Source organism: Mus caroli, unplaced genomic scaffold (genome assembly GCF_978045245.1).
Source record: "Mus caroli unplaced genomic scaffold, Mus_caroli_1 scaffold_2, whole genome shotgun sequence".
NCBI classification, from domain to species: Eukaryota; Metazoa; Chordata; class Mammalia; order Rodentia; family Muridae; genus Mus; species Mus caroli.
In genome coordinates this window covers 23,225,255-23,249,544 of record NW_028227257.1, presented here as the reverse complement: position 1 = coordinate 23,249,544, position 24,290 = coordinate 23,225,255, and the positions used below count along the sequence as shown (strand labels likewise).

Below are 24,290 nucleotides of genomic sequence, written 5' to 3'. Positions count from 1 at the left end.
ATGCCTTTAATCCCAGCACTTGGGAGGCAGAGGCAGGCGGATCTCTGAGAGTTCAAGGCCAGCCTGGTCTACAGAGTGAGTTCCAGGTCAGCCAGGGGAACACAGAGAAACCCTGTCTCAAAAAAAAACAGTAATAATCCAACCAACCAAACTAAAAAAGAGCTGAGGCTCAGACCACAGGGTCCTGTGTGACACTGGACAAATGGTTGTCTCCTTGTACATCCATATCCTTGGGTCTGGTAAAATGTAAATTATGTTCCATATATCATAGTTTTACTTGGATATTAAACAAATGAATATATAAAACTCATAGACCACTCCTTAGATGAATGAATAAAGGATTACAAGGTGACAGGCAGACCAAAAGGGATGTCACCTCTCACATCAGTGTTAACCCATAGATATAAGGCTGTACTGAACAAATTTAGATATGCTATGTTTCTATTATGGTCCAGTTCAAAATACGTTTAAATTTCTCTTTTGATTTCTTCTTTGACCCACTGAATATTAATGAAGGTGTTATTTAGTTCCCAAAGATTTGGGGACCATCCAGCTCTCTTTGCTATTTATTATTTCTATGATAAAATATTCAGTACAGTTTGAATCCTCTCAAATGTGTTGAAACTCGTTTTATGGCCCAAAAAGCAATCTATCTTGGTAAATGCTCCATTTGCATTTGAAAAGAATATGCTGTTATGTGGTGCTGCGTGCTGCACATGTTAGTCAGCTGGGACGGGGGATGTTAGTCAAGTGGCCTGTGGCCTTCCTGGTTCTCTGCCCCACTCAGTGAGCTATTAACTCAGAGCTGAGAAAATCTGCAGCTACTGTGTTCTCTCCCTCTCCCTGCCCCCTCTTTATCGTCACCTGATGTTGACTTCAAGGTCCTAGGGAGCCACAGAATTGACCTCTTCAAGACAAGAAAAATGAACTTTTTTTTTTTTTGAGGTGTTAGACTTTGAACCCCAGACTGCACAGACCAGGCAGGTCTGCCACGAGCTACGTTCTTGGCCTAAAATGAACTTCTTTGTCTCTGGTAGCATTCTTTACTCTAATGCTCCTTTCCTTTTTCTTTTTCTTTTTTTGTTTTTTTGTTTGTTTGTTTGTTTGTTTTTTCGAGACAGGGTTTTTCTGGGTAGCCTTGGCTGTCCTGGAACTCACTCTGTAGACCAGGCTGGCCTCGAACTCAGAAATCCGCCTGCCTCTGCCTCCCAAGTGCTGGGATTAAAGGCGTGTGCCACCACGCCCAGCCTCAGCCAAGTGTTCTTATCACAGCATTAAAAATTAGTCAATACAATATGGAATTCCAAGTGAAGGGTTTGTGTTTGTGTCTTTTGTACATGTGAAGGTCAGAGGACAACCTCTGGGAGTTGGTTCTCTCCTTCCACCAGGGATCAAACTCAGGCCATCCAGCTTGACAGCAAGTGCCTTTAACCACTGAGCCATCCCACTGGCCCTCTTTCAGCCACGTGTATAGCAGGAGTCTCTATGAGAGTGCATACAGGCGTGTATGTACATGTAGTGTGCACGTGGAGGCCAGGGGTCAACATCAGGTGTCTTTTTCTATTGCTCGACATCCTACTTTTTGAGACAAGATCTCTCCCTGAACCTGGAGCTCTCTGGATTGGTTTCAACTGGCTGACTACCAGACCCCAGGAATCCTCCCATTTCTACAGCACCAGTGCTGAGAGTATGGACATGCTGACACAAGCACACGTGTATGTTTGTGTATGTGAATGTGGGCGTACATGTGTCACATGTGGAAGTCACAGGACAATCTCAGTTACCATCCTTCTTGTTTGCTCGAGGGACTCTGGTTTATCCATGAGCATGCCAGACTAGCTGTCCCTTGCTTGGTTCCTAGTTCCATTTGTTTGGAATGCTTCTCCTTCCTTCTTTGGTTGCCTCTATCCTTGATAGTGAGGTCCATTTCCTGTGGGGGTGGGGTGGTCACCAATATGTCTTTTTTTAATTGAAGAATGGATGTCCTTGAGCTCCAGAGTTGTTATGGACAGGTGTGTACACTAACTCCTGTGTTGCTGTTGATTTTCGTAGTGTTTACTGTTCTCCTGTTCCTCTTGAGCTTAGTCACTGTTCTAGCATGGTTTGTTTTTTGTGGCTCCCTAGATGTGTCTACCTTTTTAAAAAAAGGGGGGGGGATATAATACAGTGCTACCAGTGAGGGCAGTTTATGGAAGCTGCCTTCTTCCTCTCCTTCCTTTTCCCTCCCCTCCTCTTCATCACTGGCTCTGTAGTCTTGGCTAGCCTAGAAGACTCTCCTCCCACATTCTTCCCAAGTGCTGGGATTACAGAAAAGCCCCAGACCTCCTCCTTACCTTCCTCCATGCACCAGATCTTAGGCAGGTATCTCTGGTGTTCCCAGGCTTACACAAGGCCCATTGGCGCGTTCTTCTGTGCTTTCTCTTAATAGAAATATCTCCAAAGGAGAGATTTAAGGAACTCCAGATCAAATCCTATCCCCTGCAGGATTTCACTTATTTGAAACTTCTGCGTCTCCAGAAAGCGAGAGAGCAACAGGGAATAGACTTCCACGGCAAGATCAACAAAGTAGAAAATACTCTCCCCAAGTTGCTGGGACCAAAGATCAAGTAAGCTGAAGTCTTAGCTAGTAGGATGGTCGGTCAGATGTGGGTGTTCGGGAGGCAGAGATGCTGGGGAAGGGCAGAGGTCAGAGGGTCAACCCAAGATGCTGGGTGTCGGGGTAAGGCAGCCCAGGGAAGGCCTGAGTTTGGTATCCGGGCCTGCATTTGCTGCCCCTCATTCACATGGCTACAAAGGGCATCAGCCATTCGTTTCCTTGGAGCCACGCTATTGTGTTTAAGGACTTTTGAAAAGGAGGAAGGATCATCTGGCTATGGCTGAAGTCCTTGTTTGCTGGGCCCTTTTGACTAAGCTTCCTCGGGAGGCTGCCCACTTCTGGTGGATCTGAAGACAGCTACAGTGTACTTAGATATAATAAGAAAGAAAGAAAGAAAGAAAGAAAGAAAGAAAGAAAGAAAGAAAGAAGAAAGAAGAAAGAAAGAGAAAGGAGAGAAGAGAAGAGAAGAGAAGAGAAGAGAAGAGAAGAGAAGAGAAGAGAAGAGAAGAAGAGAAGTGTCTTAGTTAGGGTTTTACTGCTGTGAACAGACACCATGACCAAGGCAAGTCTTATAAAAAACAACATTTAATTGGGGCTGGCTTACAGGTTCAGAGGTTCAGTCCATTATCATCAAGGTGGGAGCATGGCAGTATCTAGGCAGGCATGGCGCAGGAGGAGCTGAGTTCTATGTCTTCATCCAAAGGCTGCTAGTGGAAGACTGACTTCCAGGCAGCTAGGGTGAGGATCTTATACCTCAGAGTGACACACCCAGAGGGACACACCCAGAGGGACACACCCATTCCAACCAGGTCACACCTATTCCAACAAGGCCACACCTTTAGATGGTGCCACTCCCTGGTCCAAGGATATACAAACCATCACAAGAAGAGATATTAGTATGGGGTCAGTGTCAATGTCTCTGTTTCTTTGGTGGCATTGTCATTTATCCACCAACACTTCCTGTCTGCTGGCCTCCGTAAGAATGGCAACCCATGATTTCCAGGTTTTTTTTATCTTATGGAGTATTTCTAGTTCCAGCTTTCCCAAGGTGGAAATAAAACAAATCCGGTGTCTCTGGGGAGTCAGTATGGGAGGGAGAAGGGAAAACATGGACCCGGAAGTGAAAGACACGGGGACTGCTGATTTGTGCTCTTCTCGGAGGGGCAGTAATGAAGCCTGTCTTGTATATGAGCTGAGCTCCAGCTATACCCAGGGGATCATTTCTTCTCTATTTCTAATCTAAACTGCCTAGCTACTCTCCTCCTGCTGCCATAGACCAAAACCAAACACAGTACAACAGGATTGTGTGTGTAAAATTAACCCCACTTTGAACAAAGGCCAGGGTCTGTAGCCCAACCAGGGAAACTTGTCTTTATAAACAGAGAGGCTACCTCTACTCTGTGTTCCTGTCAAGAAGCCTCAACCTCAACTGCATCCCAGGGTGGTCACATTGAACAGTCCGTTTTCATAGGCAGGGAATTCCTTCCCCATAGGAGCTTTGAATTAAATAGACAGGAGCTCCAACTAGGCCACATGAACTTTATGCCTGGGTTTGTCCACCAGGCTGGCTCAGCACTACGGGGTCATCTGCTCTTCAGGAAGCATCCTTCTGGTGATTAATGGTCCCTAATTCCTTTGTCTCCCAAGTCCAGTGTCTCTCACACATCTCTAATCCCAGAGAGCAGCAGGCAGGTTCCTGCCTCAGGGTTTGAGTTTTCCCCACCTTCTTTGGAGGTGTGAGCTCTCCAGGAGGGCTTTCAGCCACAGTAAGGCCTGGCAGGCTGACTGTGAAACAGTTCTGACAAGCTGTCTGTCACATTTCAGATCCAGGTACGGTCATCCAGTCAAATGTTCCATGATCAACACCAAGTTTGGTGAACTCCCCAAGGAGGCCATAGTGGGGGTCTACATGAAGATCCACAAGACAGAGGAAGGAGATATTGTGGTAAGTGTACCCAGAGCTTCCTTCAGTCTGATACACAGCACAGATGGGCTGAGAATGTATTGCAGAAAGGCTTAGAAACACATCTTTCTAGACTTGATGATATAAGAAATAGTGTTAGGTTGTAGATGGCTTGTGGGGAGGGTGTGTGTGTGTGAAAGTGCTCGAAGCTTAAGCCTGACAAACTGACTGAGGTCCCTGGAGCACACGGTGGAAGGAAAGAACTGACTCTTGAAAGTTATCCTCTGACCTCTACATGAGCAGTGTAGCATGTGTGAGTGCACACGTGTGCATGCACACTCACACACATACATTAAAGTTTTAAAGAAAAGAATAAAATGGGGCTGAAGAGATGGCCCAGTGGTTAAGAGCACTGATTGATCTTCCAGAAGCCCCGGGTTCAATTCCCAGCACCTACATGGTGGCTCACAACTGTCTGTGGCTCAGTTCCAGGGGATCTGACACCCTCACACAGACAGACACACCCTCACACAGACAGACACACCCTCACTCAGACAGACATACCTGCAGGCAAAACACCAGTGCACGTGAAACAAGAATAAATTAAAAGAGAAAAAAAGAAAAAAGAGAAGAAAAATAGTATTCCCTTTTGAGAGCTAAGGCCTACAACTTGGTGCGGTGGTGTACACCTTTAACCATAGCGCTTGGAAGGCAAAGGGAGGCAGATCTTTCTGAGTTTGAGGCTGGCCTGGACTTAGTGAGTTCTAGGTCAACCAGGATTACACCGTCAGACCCTCTCTCCAAGGTAAAGAAAATAAAGATACGATAAGGATGTGTGGTTTGATCTTTGAAGAGTCTGGGGACCATCAGAGGAAAGGGAAAGGCTTTAAGAGACTTACAGAGCATGTTAATGTATTACAAGGAAGCAGAGGGGTGGGTAATCAGGGAAGAGAGGGAACCAGCTGGAGATGAAGAGGAGGCCCCCCTCCTCCGGAGGCAAGTGGGGGGGCAAGGGAACGAACAAAAATAGTCCCTGCACATCCCTGCACATAGCTATGACAGTGCTATGATGGCAGGGAAGTGGGAAAGAGCTCAGCTGGCAAGATGTTAGGTACGAGCATGAACGCCCTGCAGCTGAGCCAGAGCCTGAGTGAGGAAACCGGATGGAGAGGCTCTGAGAATCCAGAGACAGGTGGATCCTGGCTCTGCAGACTCCAGGCCAATGGGCCCCCATGTCAAGAAACCAACCAACCAACCAAACAAACAAACAAACAACCTAGTGTGAATGGCTCCTGAAGAATGACGTCAGGCTTCCACAAAGCATGCACACACAAGAGCATGCGCTCACATACAGAAAGATGCCACAACAAAACCCATTACTTTGTATACAGAAACCCTGTTACAGAAGCAAACCAATTTGTAGATGGGGGCTTCCACCACTGCTCAGCGCTGCAGTGCTTGTCTAGGGGGCTCTGGGTTCAGTCCCCAGCACTACAGTGAAGGATGGGGGATGGAAGCAGACTTGGGGGGAGAAACAGATGGGAGTGGAGGAAGCCAGAAGCTGGCTCATGCCTTAAGAGCTCTTGCTGCTCTTGCAGAGGACCTGGGTTCGATTCCCCCATGATGACTCACAACTCTCTGTAACTCCAGTGTTAGGGGAATCCAGTGCCTGAGCACAGGCATGCATGTGGAGGCAAAACACTCATACTCCTCATTAAATCCATAACTAACAGCTAAACAACCCAACAAAAGAAGATATCAGAGATGTAGCTCTGGTAGGGACCATACCTAAATACGTAGCATGTGTGAGGGCCTAGGTGCAATTCCCCAGTGCTGAGGAAACTACACAGACTGGGAAGATGCAAAAGAGCTGTTTACAGACAATATGGTTGCCTTCAAAAACAATCTCAACAAACCAAAACCACTCCTAAAACTGTCAGGTGATTCTAGCAAAGTAACTGCTGGAAGTCATTTGTCTGGAGACAGGTGAGATTGCTCAGCTGATAATGAGCATGGGTATAGGGCTGGAGAGGTGGCTCGGTGGTTAAGAACACTGTCTGCTCTTCCAGAGGTCCTGAGTTCAATTCCCAGCAACCGCATGGTGGCTCACAACCATCTGTAATGGGATCTGATGCCCTCTTCTGGTGTGTCTGAAGACAGTAACAGTGTACTCACATACATAAAATAAATAAATCTTTTTTTTTAAGAGCATAGGTATAATTTTTTTAAGAAGCTAGACTGCCACGTATGGGGATGAATTAATGTTAAAGACATCATTATGGATTCAGATTTAACTCAAATATACCTAGAGAGGCTTATGTGGAGAGACGGTTCAGCAGTTAAGGGTGCGTGCTGTTCTTGCAGAGACCTGAGTTTGATTCCCAGCGCCACTGGGTGATTCACAACCACTTGTTAACTCCAGCTCTGGGGATCTAACGCCCCCTTCTGGCTTCCATGGGCACCTGCACACATGTGGCATTCACTCACTCAGGCACATAAATAAGAAATAATAATAATAAATCTTTAGAGGCTGGAGAGATGGCTCAGCAGTAGCACACATACTGCTCTTTCAGATGATCTGAGCTTGGTTCCAAGAATCTGTATCAGACAGCTTGAGGGGATCCAACCTGAACCCCCTGGACTCTTCTGGACCCTTCAGGCAACCACACATGCACACACCACCATTCCATCTACACATAATTAAAAATAAAAGTAAACCTTCAAAATATTTGAAATATAAGTCCAATGTAGCCAGGCAGAGTCTGATGCTCCTATCATCAGCAGTACTTGGAAGACTGCTGGTCATGAGTTTGAAACCAGCTTAGACTGAATAGGGAGATCCTGTCCCAGGAACAAACAGCAAAACAATAGAGAAAAAGAAAAGCCTGATGCAGTAACCCGGTCACCTTTAACGAGTGTGGGACTGAACCAAAGTAGAAAGGCACAGACCTAGCAGAGCCAGAGCCTGCTTGGGAAGGGGCTGTATATGGTTGCCTGGAGCCCTGAAACCTGAAACTCTATCACTGAGTCCTTTCTGTTGTGCCCCAGCTAGGACGTCTTCAAAGTCATCCTTATACCCTTTTCCATGTCACCACGGTTATGAATGCTTTCCCACTGGCCCGAGTGTCTGTCAGGGTGCGTGGGTCCCCAACATCCTCCATCAGTACTGACTTAAGGGTTTGGTTTTCTTTTGCTCTTGGGAAGGTTTCCCTTTTGTTTAGTAAACTGGTAACTTTAAACTAGTTCCACCTACCCCCACCCATGGTGAAACAGAACTCCACTCTCTTGCCATGAGATGGGCTGCGATATTTAAAGAACGCCATTTTGGCCTCATTCGGCGTTTCTGTAGCCAGATTCGGTGCCAAGGCTCCCGAGAAAACTTCTTTCTCAGGCAGATGATCTTCTTTCTCCAGTTGCTCTTTCCATCACAGTGTCGAGCTGCCCCCGGTCCCTCCACCCTCCACATGCACACACCACACACATACACACACACACACACACACACACACACACACCCTGCTTTTCTGCTGTGTGTCAGGGTTTCAGGGTTCACTTTGTACCACCCAACACAAGGCACCAAGATGGTAGCTGAGGATACTCAGGCCAGCTGGAGGCATGGAAGATGGGTAGATGGTGAGTTGTTTGGGAAGTTTTGTAAGGAACAGGAGTGACTGGGTCCCTTCCATAGAGGACACCCCTTCACCCCAACGCTAGAATGCCCAGGAAACAGGTGGAGACAGGAGTCGAGGTCCAGATCTTGAGTCAAGAGGTGTAGGGGAAAATAGCTCCCAGAGAAGCAGGTGCAGGCTTCTTATTTTTGTGTTCCACTAAAATCTGTGCGGTGTTGAGTAAATTGCTTTCCTTCTCTGGATTTGTGGCCTCATCACGAAGTGTAGAAATTCCCCAAGGTCAGCTGCTGCCTCTAACATGTGACTTCATGTGCGTACATGCTCATTCAGAAGATTCCTGCATGTCTGCACTGGTTTAAGAACAGCATGAGGTGCCATTGGGGGCAAGTAGACCACATGACCCAGTGAGGGACAAAGGATAAACAGATGAGTTACAAAGATGGAAGTAATTGAACATTGCAGCTGTACTGTACTGTTGCGGCCCGCCCGCGGTCCACAACACGAACGGTTCACTGAGAATGGCAGTTCCCTGCAAAGAGAGGAATCTAGACGGGGCGGAAGAAACAATGGAGTCAAGACAACATTCGGATCAAGACTCAATTTAATATTTCCAGACACTCAGTTTATAAAGGAAGGGGGAGGGAACCCAATTTCCTGCCAAGTAACTCAGGGTCCAGTAGCAGGACGAACACGTGTGTGACTCCAGGCAGCAGAGGCAGGTTCCAGCAGTGGGCGTGGCAGGACGAATGAGCCGGTAGCTCCACCCTTGAGCAGGCAGGTTCCAGGCTGGGGGGAAGGGAGGCCACATTTCCCCCCATTAGATAACAAAACAAAAATAAATAAAAAAAAGGGGTGGCCTGTGGCAGAAAAATTGTCTATGTTCAATAGTTCTGCCTGAGTTCCTAGGGCTAAAGAAAAAACCTATTTCCGTGGGATTCCCTAACTATTCTAATGGTAAACTGTATCTGGCTGAGACTGTCTTAAAAGCACTGACTGAATACCAGCACTGGGCTGTAGGCTCTGACTTTATAATGCTAATTAGTGCTGAATAGGTAGCTACCTGTTTGCCTTTTAAGTAGGGGTTGGAACCCTGGCTGAGTTTAACTAAACAATTTTAGAATAACACTGAACTGATAATCCTCTGCAATTTTGGGTAAAAAGCAGGGGAACAATGAGAAGGGGTTAAGACCAGCTCTTTAGTTACAAGGCCAATTGGCTTTTTTATTATTTGGGTGGGAGGCAGTGAAGGGCTTGCCCTTACGACAGCAAGGTCTCCAATCTCTCTCCCCCCTATTAATTAAGTTTAAATAGGCAATGCTTAACAGAGGTGATCAAATGATTTTCTCATCCGTAGATGAGTGGGCCTTAACCTTGACTTGGGTGGACATTAGCCTGATTCCTCCCGTGAGCATTGTAACGACTCACATCTGTGGCTCTTGGTATCTTTTGGGGAGGGGAGGCAGAGCCTTAAGTATTTTTGGTTTTTAGCTGGAATCGGATACCAACCTCCGTCAAATCAGGTGTGTCGCACAGGGAACTCAGAAACGGTCAAACTGGACCTTCCCTCCGCAGTAATCTCCTGCGCCAAGCGGTACCCATACCGTATTCATATGATTATGAATCAGTATCGCAATTCTGAGTTATTGCGAGGTCTCTATATGAGACTTGTCAACCTCAGATTTAGCAAGGCCTAGACAAGAATTATGTCAGTATTAACACCATTAATTTTGGTTAAAATAGGAGCTGAAAGTCTTTCCTCTTCATCTCTGTTATTCCCAGTAGCCTGAGGAACTAAGGACACCGTGCAGTAACAGCAAGGGTGAAAAGCCAGAGGCCAGCTAAGGGACTAAGCCTATATCTATCAAAATAAGAACTAATCTTTGTAAATATATATGAAATTTCTACTTCCCTAGCTCTCCTGGTAAATCTAAATCTTATCTTAGACTGAAAAGCCACATGCTGGGATGTCCCTGGAAGGGAGATTAGCAGAACCACCTGTTTGCTCTTAGGGGCTGGGCGGAGAACCGGAGAATGTAGATTGACCTGCTTGAGAGAAGGAAGAATACTAAACAATGAGAGTGTAGTAATGTAAATTTTCTGTTTGGAGAAGTCAAGGTACTTTATTTAGATGCAAATTGTAAAGCTAAAGTTAATCTCCGGCCTCTTGTAGGGGAATTGGCTCAGAGGAAACAGTGTTTTTTGAGAGCTTCCACTCCCAGCTCAAGAGGAATTTTAGTCTTTAGAATGATACTTACGAGGAGAGACAGAATCTGTGTTTACCTGACGAATTAATCTCTCTGGTAGCCACCGTGCTTCATCTTCATCTCGTGAAAAAACACAAACCGAGCCTCTTCCTCAGATTAGAACTGGATCTGGACCCTTCCATTTATTAGTCAGGGCGTCCTTCCATTTTACCAATGCATAAGAATTAGAAGTAACTGGGTGCCAGTGGCGTTCCGCTGCAGACTGACCTTTAATGTCAGTTTGCAAAAAGTTTAGGACAAATAAGGTAAAGGGAAGGTGAGCCTTTGGTGACCTTGGGGCAAATGCTCTGAATTAACTTTGCTAGGTAATTTAGAATATAGGAATCTCTAATAATTGAACTGAATATTAGACCAGTCTAAGATTGAGTTAGAATGGCTGGTCACACTGAAGAAGAGTGAAAAATCATTATGACTCTATTAAATGACTAATTTTACTAAGTCTGAATATACAGTCTCTGATGTACTATTGCCATAAAGTTAAAAGGCTAGAAGCTAGTCTAAACTGGAAAAATGACAAGCAAGGATGGATCTAAAACATGAATTTAATCTTTTAGTCCTTTTAATTAGGACACTGAGTTAACTTACCTGTCAGCTCAGCACACGAATTACCAATATGCTTCTGTAGAGTTCTGTGGAGAGAACCTGTTTTTCCCTTTCCTAATAAGGTAGCTGTTTTAGGATCAATTTATAAGCCAATAAGTAGACCCTTTTAAGATACTAAAAAGCATTTATTAAATTTGACATTTTAATCTCAAATTTTGAAAATAAAGGTATGTTTTAAATAGTGTGCATGGAAATGCACTAAATAGTATATATGGGGATACAATTTCTCTTTTTTGTCTTTTAAGAGGTTAAAGTTTAAAATTTTACAATATCTAACCTTTTGAATTAATAACTTTTTGGACAAAACATTTTAAATATTTGGCTGTAAAGGGGCAGTGACTAATTGCACTTTCAATTATTTTTCTTAAGGAACGGTTGTAACTAGAAGGCTAGAAAAGTTATTAAGAGTCACACGTGCATAATTTATTTATCTATTAACTAGAAATATGTATAAGCAATTGTAAATTTGAGAATTAATAGTATCTGAGGGACGAACAATTTTAAGTAATTATGAGCTCAGAGATATAGCATTGACTATTAATATATAAATTAAGGTTTGATTGTTCAGCATTTTAAAACACCAAATAATAAAAGGATACTGTCTCTGAATCTTTTGGGTGAGAGCAAGGATTTAAGGTAAACTTCCCTTGAGAAGCATTAGTTAATAAAATACTTTCCACTTAGGAAACAATATATACTGAAAGATTAAAACTTTTGGCTTCTTGTAAAGAAGCAGAAACAATAAACATTTTTCTTACATAATGTAAAGCTATATTAGCCATACATAGAGGCAAAATTTTCTAGTGATTACCAGTTTACTAGAAGCAAAAATCTTTGAATTTAAGCATTATTTTAAACATCTGAATAGATCTGTAACACTGTTAAAAAGAAATTTTCTTGAACACAGGGAAAAACTTTTTTAGGCATTGTTTGCAAAACAAAAGAAAAGGCCACAAGCCGCTCTGGGACTGCCCAGAGCCCTGTATTGACTCAAAGGTAAAATACTTTTTAATCTGAGCATTAATCTTAAATTTGCAATCAAACTGCAAGCTGCAGTCAATGGAACAATGGCAGATTTAACCATAATTTTTAAGTTTTTGTGCAAGGTTAGGATAATATCTACAACTTTGGGAAAGCAAAACCTATGTTTAAAACAATTTATCACTGTTAAAATCAATATTAGAAGCATTACTATCATATTACGAAGTTTGGATATCAATTAATACCTATGAATACCTATTAAAGCAAGCTTTAACGCTTTAATAAAGAGGCATTGCTTTATATCTTATCTTAAATTTTACTATTTAGGATAGGAACCACATTAATCATTATCTAAACTAGAAATATCTTAAGAGACTCAGCCTCTGAAGCTTAATCTCAAACTTTAACTCGCTTCAGGGCCTCACCAACTTTTTCTCAGGTTCCACAATCTATCGTTTCTTCTTCTTTGAACCATGGACAACAGCTATCTATCTTATCTAAAAAATTTTTTACTAATTGTACTTCAAGCCTTACTCCTTTTTCCTTAAGCAACTCCTGAAAACTAAACACAATCGCCTGATCCATGATTTTGAACCCTTCTTTCTTCCACCTAAGCAGTTTTCTAAAAAACTGCGGCACACCGCCTGTCTCCGTATCTAGTTCCGATTAACGAAACTGCTGACCCCAAGCAGAAACAGTGTTGGGTCAGCACTGCTTCAAACTTGTTCGTATCCTACCGCATCCTCAGCAACACTTTCAAAACTGAAATTTTTTAGGCTAGCGCTAGCATGTGTACCTGTCCGTTGCTCCGATGCTCCTCCGATACGAAGATTCTTTCCTTTCTTGTGGAGCTCCACACAGCAGTCGTTTCTCTTAGCATCTCTCTGCCATTCTTCAGGTCCCAGTTCTGGCGCCAACTGTTGCGGCCCGCCCGCGGTCCACAACACGAACGGTTCACTGAGAATGGCAGTTCCCTGCAAAGAGAGGAATCTAGACGGGGCGGAAGAAACAATGGAGTCAAGACAACATTCGGATCAAGACTCAATTTAATATTTCCAGACACTCAGTTTATAAAGGAAGGGGGAGGGAATCCAATTTCCCGCCAAGTAACTCAGGGTCCAGTAGCAGGACGAACACGTGTGTGACTCCAGGCAGCAGAGGCAGGTTCCAGCAGTGGGAGTGGCAGGACGAATGAGCCGGTAGCTCCACCCTTGAGCAGGCAGGTTCCAGGCTGGGGGGAAGGGAGGCCACACTGTACATGGACTGGAAACCAAGAGGCGTCTTACATGGGGTGGTCAGGGAGAGACCAGGGGCTTTGAGGAGTGATGTTCAAACTGAGAATGTCCCAGACTGAAGGCAGAAAGTTCAAAGGCAGGGACTAGAAAGGAGGGCAGGGTGGCTTGAAACAGCGCACACAAAGTCAGGGGTATGGTGTGTGGAGCAAGGCCAGGCTGGAGAGCTGGGCAAGGCTGAGCTAGCCCAGGCCTTGACAGCAGAGGTGAGGACTTTCATGTTATCCCCAGGGTCTTTGGGAGCAGTTTCAAGGGTCTGACGAAAGAGACGACCTAGTGTGACTCAGGTGTGGACAGTGCTGTTCCCCGCAGAGGTCACATCCAGTTACTTTGTGTCTCATTATCCTGGGCAGACCCCTAACCTCTTTGTGCCTCAGTTTCCTTGTGTTGTGTTGGCAGAAAGCATGGACTCTGAAGACAAATCAGGGTGAAATCTGACTTTGGTTGTTTCTGTGCTGGGTGACAGCAGCCAGTTCTTTTAAGCTCAGTAACTCTGCTATAAAATGCAGATGCAAGTAGGAGCTACACCAGTGGTTATTTTATAAAGCTTAAACAAAGACCCATATTTGGAAGCCAGGAGGGGACCTGGGGCTTAGGGGCTGCTCAGTAAACAGCGGGCATCACCACCACCATTGTCAAGGCTGTGCTTAGGAACTGCATGACTTCGAACCAGCAAAGTCCTTGTTTTCCACACCTGAGGGTGAGAACCCCTATGCCCCAAGGCAGTAGTGAGGATTAAATTTGCGTGTATTTCCTCCAGCCTGTAGGGTCCCTTGAAGGTCAGCCATGTGGTGGTCTCTCTTCAAGACCTGACAATGGTGAGGAGGGCCCATGGTGCCTACTGTACTGAGTTAGACAGGCTCTGGGCACCGGAAGCTCTGGGCTCACTAATTTCTGCTCCCCACATTGCCTGAGTCTTAAGAAGCTGTAGTGAGTCCCTAGGTCTGGGAGTCCAGCGCCATGTGTTCTTGTCACAAGTTATCCTGATCAGGATGGTTTCTCAAAGGGGGCCTGATGGCTGGTGTGGGGGCTCACTTGTAATTCCAGCACTTGGGGAGCAGAGGCAGGTGGATTTCTGTGAGTTCCAGGACATCCTGGTGTACAAAGTGAGTTCCAGGACATCCAGGACTATGTACAAAGACTGTCTAAACAAGCAAGCAAACAAATAAGCAAATAGGTGGGGTATGCTGTATATATAGCACATTGGCTTATCTGTAGTCTTTATCACTTTTGCATGCATGACCACAGAGGACTCATTCCTGAAAGCAGGAACACCACAGGCAACACCACAGAGTCCAAATGTCCCTAATATTGGTGACCACAGAGAAAGCATCATGGTCCATGCAAAAAGATGGCATGGAGGTGACTGGAAAAGGAAAGGCTGAGAAGAAGACCAGCCTTGCTCTTTTGAGTCTTAGAAGAGAAAATGGGTTTACTCAGCAGAGAGAAGTGTTCCAGGGCCAGGCACCCTGGTGTCATGCGTGTTTTAGCCTGCTTAGCAGACTAAGGCAAGAGGACCTTGGACCCAGGCAATGGTGGGCTGGACTCCAGCTCAAAACAAATGGGCAGATTTGAGACTGGACATGGGGAAAGTTCAGATACCAATGTGAGTGGCTCCAAGAGCAGACCCCGGAGAGCTGCGTGGTGCAGGGACACTGGTGGGCTGTACAGGGCTCCACCTTGTTCCAGGGCTGGGAACTGTGCTGGTGGGTAGTGGATGAGCCCTGGGCCTCCCCTCCCCTCCCCGGCCTCATGATTCCCACCTAGAAAGTCTGCTGGTGGATCTGGCTTGTCTGTGAGGTTTCACGGTCTGTGACTTCTCCTTAGGGCCTTCACCAGGCCTTTGTCCCGGAAATCCAGCGAGATTCCCGGTCCTTCATCCTTCTGAGCTTGGGATCAGAGTTGATACAAGTAAGAAAAGAGAAGTTTTATGACATGGTTGACGAGGAGACAAGAGCAAAGATAATAAAGATGGATGTGGACTATCCCAGGTCAGTGCTGAGAACGTACATATATGTTTTAGATCCACTGAATAAGGCTTCCCATCAGCAAGGAGGGTGGGGAGGGGGAAGGGTGAGAGGAGATGGGGGCGGGAGAGAGAGTATGCATGTGCATGCGATGTATATGTGTTTACATGCACATGCGTGTACATGTGTGTGTGTAAGTGTTAGAAACAGTGCTACATGCCCCCATTTTTTTCATTCATTCAGACAGGCAGGGTGTTCTCAGGGGCATTCAGGTTTTGCGTGTATGTGAAAAATTTAGCCGTTTACTTTTTTTTTTTTTTGTTTGTTTGTTTTTTTTGAGACAGGGTTTCTCTGTGTAGCCCTGGCTGTCCTGGAACTCACTTTGTAGACCAGGCTGGCCTCGAACTCAGAAATCCACCTGCCTCTGCCTCCCGAGTGCTGGGATTAAAGGCGTGCGACACCACGCCCGGCTTGCCGTTTACTTTTTAAGCTTAAATCAATACATGTGCATTAGATTTCATTGTGGTATTTTCTCTTTTTTATTTTTTTAATTTAAAAAAATTTTAAATTATTATTTTATTTATTTATTTATTGTTTTGGTTTTTCGAGACAGGGTTTCTCTGTGTAGCCCTGGCTGTCCTGGAACTCACTCTGTAGACCAGGCTGGCCTCGAACTCAGAAATCCACCTGCCTCTGCCTCCCAAGTGCTGGGATTAAAAGTGTGCGCCACCATGCCCAGCCCCATTGTAGTTTTTTTTTTTTTTTTTTTTTTTTTTTTTGGTTTTTCGAGACAGGGTTTCTCTGTGTAGCCCTGGCTGTCCTGGAACTCACTCTGTAGACCAGGCTGGCCTCGAACTCAGAAATCCGCCTGCCTCTGCCTCCCGAGTGCTGGGATTAAAGGCGTGCGCCACCACGCCCGGCCCCATTGTAGTTTTTACCGACATCTCACCCAAAGCTAATGACTGATAGCTACATCATTTTTTTCTGATAGGGTCTTGCTATGTAGCTCAGGCTGTCCTAGAATTTATTGTGTAGGCCAGGCTAGCTTCAGACTCCTCCTCCCCCTGCCCCTTGAGTGCCGAGTTTACCAGCATGCACCACAAGCAGCTCTCCATTAGCCTCCTCACTTTTATTATTTTCAATGTATTTTATTATTGTGTATATGTTTGTGTATGTGTTCATGATGGGGCTCTTACAGAGGTCAGAGGACAGCTCTGTGGCGTCCATTCTCTCTTTCCACCTTCCCATGGGCTCTGGGGAATGAATCCTGGTAATCAGGCTTGTGTGGCAAGCACCTTTACCTGTTGAGCTATCATTCTGGCCTTCTTTTGCGTTTTTGAGACAGGGTCTCATTATATAGCCCAGACCACTCTCCAATTCACTGTAGGGCCCAGAGCTACTCACAAATTCACAGCCATCCCTCGTGCATGTGTGTTTTAGTTAGGACTGAAATTACAGGCATGCATCACTCTCCCTGTTTTAGCCGTGCTACTATAGGGTGTAAAACAAAAGTTAACTTCAATCTACTTTATTAGATTCACTATATCAAAATTACTTCAACACAGCCCCAGCTATACAGAGAAACTCCGTCTCGAAAAACAAAAACAAAAAAAACAAAAAAACAAAAAAAAATTACTTCAACACATTATCCATGTGAAAATAATTCCCGTTGCTTTGTGGTTGTAAGTCTGACTCACACTGGCCACATTTTGGGCACTTACTAACCCACTTGTGGCTCCTGGTCATGGCAGCAGGGCAGCACAGACTTTAGGGACCAAGTTGGTAGGAAGGCAAAGGAGGTGGAGAAATGTGAGGAGCGGAGCCAGGGTGCAGAGCAGGTGGTTAGGGTTTGGAAGGAGCAGTGGAAACATCCCTTCAGCACGGACGGAGGGCAGAGGCCAGGAGGGGCCCTGGAACGCAGCTTCTGTGTTTGCCCTTCAGTGACGAAGACCTGTGCCAGAGTTTCCTGAAGGAAAACGACTATATTGTCTTTCGGAAGGATCTGCTGCGGTTACTGGTGGAGCCCCTCAACAAGCCACCATTCATCCCAGTCCAGACCAAGAAGAAAGAGATTTACAACCATAAGTCTTTGTTCCTGGATCTGTGCAACCTTGAAAAGAAGAAGGTGAAGCAACACTATCCCATTTTTCTGGCGCCCCAGAAATACCTGCCCCCCTTGAGGGTTGTCCAAGCCATCTCAGCACCCCGGCACAAAATCCAAGAACTCCTGCCTCAATATAAGAATGCAGGGGTCCTTATTTAGAATGAATAAAGTAGGTTCAGATTAGCTTCTCTGTTCTCTGCGTGACCCCCATGGGAGTTGCAGGCGTAGGTGAGGAAGATAGAGAGGCATGGCCCCCCTTGACACTTGGGACAGGAATGAGGAGATAGATGCCCAGGTGGCTGGGGTGGGTCTATTACTGGGGAACTAGTATGACCATTCCCCATCTAGATGGAGCTCCTTCACCCCAATCAGTGGATGCTATGTCAGGAACCAAGGCAGGCCAACTGGCACCAGCCCCACACTGTGTAAGAAAATCAAGAAACCTAATATTTTAGAGTATTCCTACTGGGATTTTTTTTTTTTTAAGCATGAGAAACCAATTGAAAATATTTTAAAGAAAACACAAATGGAGCATGTTCGGCCTGCAAGCTGTGGGTGAGGCCTCTCTGGTTGAATGGCAAGGTTGACATCCTAGGATGACACAGGCCCACCAGAGACAAGCAGGCAGTAGAGACAGTTTGGGAAGACTCCTTGCCCCCCCCCCCCCGGTACTCCTTATTTTGGGGCACCTGTTCCCAGATAACCTCAACACTACAGATTAATCGCCATGCCACCTCTCCACATGAGCACTTCAAGGCCTGAAAGTGGTCACGAGAGCACAGGAGTCCTCTCACGCCCCCGGAGTTAAGGCCACGCACACTCATCTGCAACCTAGCAAGAAAAGGCCTAGGCCCTGGCCTTTGAGTCAGGAGCCCTGGGGAGCCTGGCTCTGTTCCTCCCTGAGGCCCCTTGGGTAACATGAGTCAGTCTAGGCAGTGAAGTGCTTGTGCTAAGAACCATTTTCTTGTGCATTCAACAGGAGAAACAGGATTTTTTTTTTTTTCCCTCAGAAGAGAGGGTAGATATTATACAGAAATAGACTTAAGGGTTTTGACCTCTCCAGTAACTTTAGAGTCAAGAGATCAGGAACACTGAAGCAGGGGGAGGTAGCATATACCTGTAATCTTTCATTGGGGAAGAAGGTCAGGAGGGACAGGAGTGTCGTTTTGTCATTAACTTGACACAGCTGGGAAGAGGGACCTTCAGCTGAAGACCTGCCTTGATTGACTGGCCTTCAGTCGTTTTCTTTCTCTCTCTCTCTCTTTCTCTTCCTTCCTTCCTTCCTTCCTTCCTTCCTTCCTTCCTTCCTTCCTTCCTTCCTTCCTTCCTTCCTCCCTCCCTCCCTCCCTCCCTCCCTCCCTCCCTCCCTCCCTCCCTCCCTCTCTCTCTCCCTCCCTCCCTCCCTCTCTCTCTCTCTCTCTCTCTCTCTTTTTGTTTGTTTGTTTGTTTTGGTTTTGGGTTTGTTTTTTGATTTTGTTTTTTCGAGACAGGGTTTCTCTGTATAGCCCTGGCTGTCCTGGAACTCACTCTGTAGACCAGGCTGGCCTCCAACTCAGAAATCCTCCTGCCTCTGCCTCCCGAGTGCCGGGATTAAAGGCGTGCGCCACCACTGCCCGGTGGAACATTTTCTTGATTGTTAGTTGATATGAGGGTCTAGCCCATGGTGTGTATTGCTGTCCCTGGGCCTGTGGGCTTGGGCTATATAAAAAGGGTATTTGACCATGCTGAGCCTGAAAGCAGCATTTCTCTATGATCTCTGCTTCAATTCCTGCCTTGGTTCTCGCCTTTGGTGTTCCTGGACGATGGGCTGTAACCTCAAAGCCAAGTAAGCTCTCTATTTCCTCAAGCTGTTTACAGTCATGCTGCCAAACTAAGACAAGGATTTCACAGTCCTGCACAGTGACTTGGAGGACAGCCTGGCTTGCATGAGACCCTGTCAATGTAAAACATCAGCTTCCTGCAGAGCAGGCTGTGACCTACAGCGACCAGGTACCACTGTGTGGGGGCCTAGGGAACTGGGGTGCCTTACTAGGGAGGGAACTGGGGTGCCTTACTAGGGGTCTCTTTGGGTTAGCAGTTAGTGGCTCAGAAGTGGAGAGGCTGAAGCAAGAGGCTCACAAGTCTGAGGCTGCCTCATTCGTGGGATCTGAGCTTTTGGGGCAGATACTCTGAGGAAGCCAAGAGGAGGATGAGGATGTCTGTGTTTTTCTCTAGTCAAGGGCTCTGTAGCCAATATACAGAGCCAGAGGATGCTTAGGCTTTGTAGGCCCTATGGTTCCTCTTACAGAGTCAGCTTTACCTCAGGGAAGAGACGTAGAAAATATGTAAACAAGAGACCATGGCCGGTAAAGACCAAGTAGGTGGTAATTTGGACCTGACCCACAGGCCATAGTTTGCTGCTTTCCACAAACGTACCTGGGGCCCTTGAAGGTTCTTGAACAGATGTAATAACTTGGCTAGAGAAAAGGAGGGCTCCTAAGAACGGAGCATCCCACAGTACAGCCATCTTGCTAAATATCAGTTTGTGGAATCCAATGACCCCCCCCCCACCTCCCTGCTGGCTTCTGCCAGCTCTTTCCCATTGGACTGCTGAGGTGATACATGTATAAGAAGGTAAAGTTATTCTTCATCAGGACATTTGGGACCTACTTCTTGGGTAGTGAGAGAAAAGCTTCCAGAATGTTCTTCCACACTTTCTCTGCGGCAACAATCTGATAAGAAATCACCAAACTTCGGAGGCCTCACTGAACAATATAGAGACCCTGGCTCAAAAATCAAAATGAGGAAAGGATAGCCAGGGATAAGGGCAGGAGAGAAGAGGTTAAAGAGAGGAGAGAGACTGCAGGGCATGGGATGGGACGGGATAGGGGTGGGGAGAAGCTAGACAAAGGAAGGGCATCCTGGGGTAAGGTTAAGGCCCTGAATGAGGACAAGCCATAGGTGGGCTTCAGAAACTCACACAGTGGAATACAGCTCTCCGAGTCCCCAGAGCAGTCACAGGGATTTAGAGAGAAGAAATTTGCAGAGGTAGGCGTCCTCTCCACAGCCGGCAGGGAGCTCCCGTGTGGCTGTTCCTATGAACTCAGTGACCAAGCATGCATGGCTGGGTCAGTGTGAGCCTTCTGCTCTACCTCACCATCCTAAGGTCAAACACAAGGGAAGTGCTGCTGCACTGCAGAGGTGGTTCGTGCCATTGAACAAGGAGCCCTATCAACCAGGGACGGCTTCCCTCGCTAACGGCACCAGACCTCAGAGCTGAGCCTGACAAGCATCTGCAATAAGAGCCATCAGCAAATGATTTGCGGGGTAGGGGGCTAAGCTGGCATCTCAGCACATCCTACAGTCTTCTCTAATGACCTGGCTGATGTCAATATTAAGGGGCAGCCTGGCAGGTAGAGGTCAGAGTGTCACTCACCGGTTGGCAGACAAGGGGGGAGGGTACTGCTTAAAACATTGGTGGAGAAGGGGGTGGGGCAGTCAGGGTAGGACAACTTCTGAGCTTCTGAGCTGAGGGATACAGAAAGGATCAGTTCCCAAGCCTCTGCCTCTCTACACCCAGCCCTTACCTGAAGCAGCCTGCAATGCCGATCCAGGGTCAGCATCACTCAGGAGAGTTCGTTCAGAAGGTAGATATGGTTCCCCTTGGCACAAGTGTTAGCAAGAGAGGATGGCTTCACACTGCAGAGGCCTGACCGATGCAGACCCGAGCACAGGTCTGAAGTTCCAGGAAGCCCACAGTTCTGTTTCTGAGAAAAGGGAAGCTGCTGGGCCAGGTGGAATATCACTGTACCTGAAGAGGCTCACAGGCCTAAGGCTGCCCTGAGATGCTGTCTCAAAAATAAATAAAAGACAAACTGCAGGAGAAGGTTCTGGGCTCAGGCATGAGTGTGTGTGGTACCATGCAGAGGTGCTCTGGTCTGATTCTCACTATAATGAAACAGCCCAGGTTGGTTTAGAATAAAAAGTCTTTTATTTTGTTCATGGTATTTCAAAGCTGAAAGTCGCAGTAGCATGCTGCCAGCCCTATTGATGGTCCTCCGTGGCTGCTCACATGACAGCTAACATTGTCACAGTGGGAATCTAAGAGGGAGGTCACACAGTGAGACAGGCCAGGCCAGACTCGGCCTTTTATGATATTTGATCTTGAAAGAACAACCGGGCCTCATGAAAGCTACCCTCGTGCCAAGTGTAGCATACACCTTTAACCCAGCCCCCGGGAAGGCAGAGGCAGGTGGATCGTTGTGAGTTCCAGGCCAGCCAGGGCTACACCGTGAGACCGATCCACCTTAATCTCTTGAGGGTAGAATCTGCCCACATAATCCAAGGGCCTCCCACCTCTTGATTATTTTGGGACAGGGCAGCCTGGGCTGGAAACTCACTGTGAGCCAAGGATGCCCTTCAATTCTGCTCTTCTTGCCTTCATTTGAGTGCTGGGACTACCCTGACCTGGGGCTGTGGGCTAGGCAAGCACCCTACTGCTGAGCTACACCCCCATTCCATAGGTCCCACTTGGCTCTTACCATTGCCACACTAGGGCGGGGCTTCCAACACAGGAGCCCATGGGGACTCAGGCTAAACCAGAGCACAAGGCTGACACTTATTTTTAAATTATCGCCTATTAACCAGGAGGCATTATTCAATTTGTTAGAGAGAGAGAGCCTGAGGCCCAGAAAGGCAAAAGCTTTGTCTCACCCTGCTTGTCTGTTGCGTGGCTGATCCAGGCAGCCTGTGTGCATGCCTTTCCACACGCTGCCCACTCCTGGTTAGTCACTTTGGAGTGTGTGCACTGCTACGCCACTGTTACTCATCTCTCCCCAGCGAGCCACCTGTTTTGTGGAGAGAAATTCTGTGTACCCAAGCCTCGAGACTGCACGAGACAGAACACACTCGCCCTCCGCCATGATCTCCCATATGTAAGTAGGCACACCCAGCCAAAAATAGAGGCCCCTGGCAGTCAAAGCTTCCACTGTTTGGAGGAAATGGGAAAACCCAGTGGAGAAACAAACAGAGGGAGTGTTGCCAGTGTTTATTACAGGAAGAGACTTAAGAGCCCGCTTGGAGTTGGAAGCAAAGACATTTGGTACCTCTCTAGTCCTCATTGCGAGTGGAGGGGTAATCTCACCTTCCGGTCCTGGGAACCTGGGGGCACCTGTGAGGTGGGGAGCTTTGGGACAGCCCAGGTCACTTTGCCCTGGCGCGCCTTGTTGCCACGTCTTTAACAAGGAACTTAGTTGCAGGCCTGTCACTGGGACTGTAGGATGATCACAGTTTCTAGTGGCCAAGGAGTGGGAACAAAGCTGGAAGATCGAGGCATTCATAGGTACTGCAGAGTTGTGACCATTGGGAACCAACATGGGAGAAGGAGAGGGAGCTGGGGGCAGCAAGAGGAGATAGCACTATGGGACCTTTCCTTTCTAGGGCTCATTACTCTCCCTTGTCAAGGTGAACCCCTGCCTCATGTCCTACGTTGTATTCTGTTGCTAGGAGGAAACCCTCTGCTCAAAACCAAGTTGGAAAGGGTTCATTTTAGCTTCCTGGCCATAGTCAAGGGAAGCCAGGGCCAGAGCTGGGGGTAAGAAGTAAAGCAGCCCCTACTGTGGAGGAACACTGCTTACTGGATTGCTCGGCTTGCTTTTGTATATAACTGGGAGCAGGAGTGACATCGCCCACAGTGGGCAGGGCCTCCTACATCAATCAAGAACATCCCACAGATATGGCCACAGGACGATCTGAGGGAGGCAATTCTTCGGATGAAGCGTCCTTTTCTCAGGCGACTCTAGTTTGTGTCAAGTTGACAGCTGAGGCTAACCATGACATTTTCTTGGCCCCACTTATGTTCTTACCTACCGCCTGCCCCCCCCCCAAATCAAGATGAGAGCAGCCTGAGAATGAAGTGGCCTGAGGGTTAGAGACTAGAATTGTTTCTTGATTTAACTGTTTCCTGTTGTCTTGTGTTATGTAACCCAATCTCCTTTTCTTGGGGATTAATACATTCCTTGACCTATTTTTAAGTTACATAGAAAAAGACACCATATTTTGAGAAAATAGAATTACATGGGTGACTGAAAAGATGGCTCAGTGGCTAACTCAATTGCGGCTAAGAGTCCCTAGAACTGACTGCACTAAGAGGCCATGGCTGCCTCTCTCCAGTTGCAGCCTGGGAAGGCAGAGACTGGGAATCCCCATATGGGGGAGCTCTGGGTTTGATTGAAAGATTCCCGCCTCAGTGAGCTAGGAGGGCAATGGAACATGATTCCAGTATCAGCCTTGGGTCTCTGCATGCCCTGCACAGCCTGTACATGCCATGCAGAGATACATGCATGCAGACAGACACATGCATGCAGCACATCTTGCACGCATACTTCGTACATACATATATTTACAACAGAGAGAACGACGGGGAAAGGGAAAATAACAATTGGCAAACCTGGGTGCGAGGTGTTCAGGAGTTCTTTGAACCAGCTCAAAAGTTATTTTAAATTATAAATGGAAACCACATAAAACTTATAATCTTTTTTTTTTTTTTTTTTTTTTTTTTGGTTTTTCGAGACAGGGTTTCTCTGTGTAGCCCTGGCTGTCCTGGCACTCACTTTGTAGACCAGGCTGGCCTCGAACTCAGAAATCCGCCTGCCTCTGCCTCCCGAGTGCTGGGATTAAAGGCGTGCGCCACCACGCCCGGCAAAACTTATAATCTTAACTATATATATTTAAAACAATGTCTTACTGTGTAGTTCAGGTTGGCCTCTGACTCAAGATCCTCCTGCCTCAGCCTCCCTTGTACTAGGATCACAGGCATAGGTCACCACACCCAGTGTCAACTTAACTATTTTAAGTGTACATTGGCAGTAAGTACACTCAATCACTTCAAAAACAAAACAAAAGCAAAAACAATAAAAGACAAAAACAAAAACAAACAGACAAAAACAAAATAAAACCCAAACACCAAAACAC

The 24,290-nt window shown here is 46.5% G+C and overlaps 1 protein-coding gene across 2 annotated transcripts in view; it reads left to right on the top strand.

The window, feature by feature from the left end:
- Positions 1 to 17,503, top strand: part of Cnbd2 (cyclic nucleotide binding domain containing 2) — a 67,693-nt gene extending 50,190 nt beyond the window's left edge. For both annotated transcript variants that reach the window (XM_085832927.1, XM_021156614.3), the window contains exons 10-13: positions 2,429 to 2,606; positions 4,421 to 4,541; positions 15,096 to 15,259; positions 17,177 to 17,503. In XM_085832927.1, coding sequence (XP_085689053.1) covers positions 2,429 to 2,606; positions 4,421 to 4,541; positions 15,096 to 15,259; positions 17,177 to 17,498 — 785 coding nt within the window. In that variant the 3' untranslated portion in view covers positions 17,499 to 17,503. The remainder of the gene's footprint in view (positions 1 to 2,428; positions 2,607 to 4,420; positions 4,542 to 15,095; positions 15,260 to 17,176) is intronic.
- The last annotated feature ends 6,787 nt before the right edge of the window (positions 17,504 to 24,290 follow it).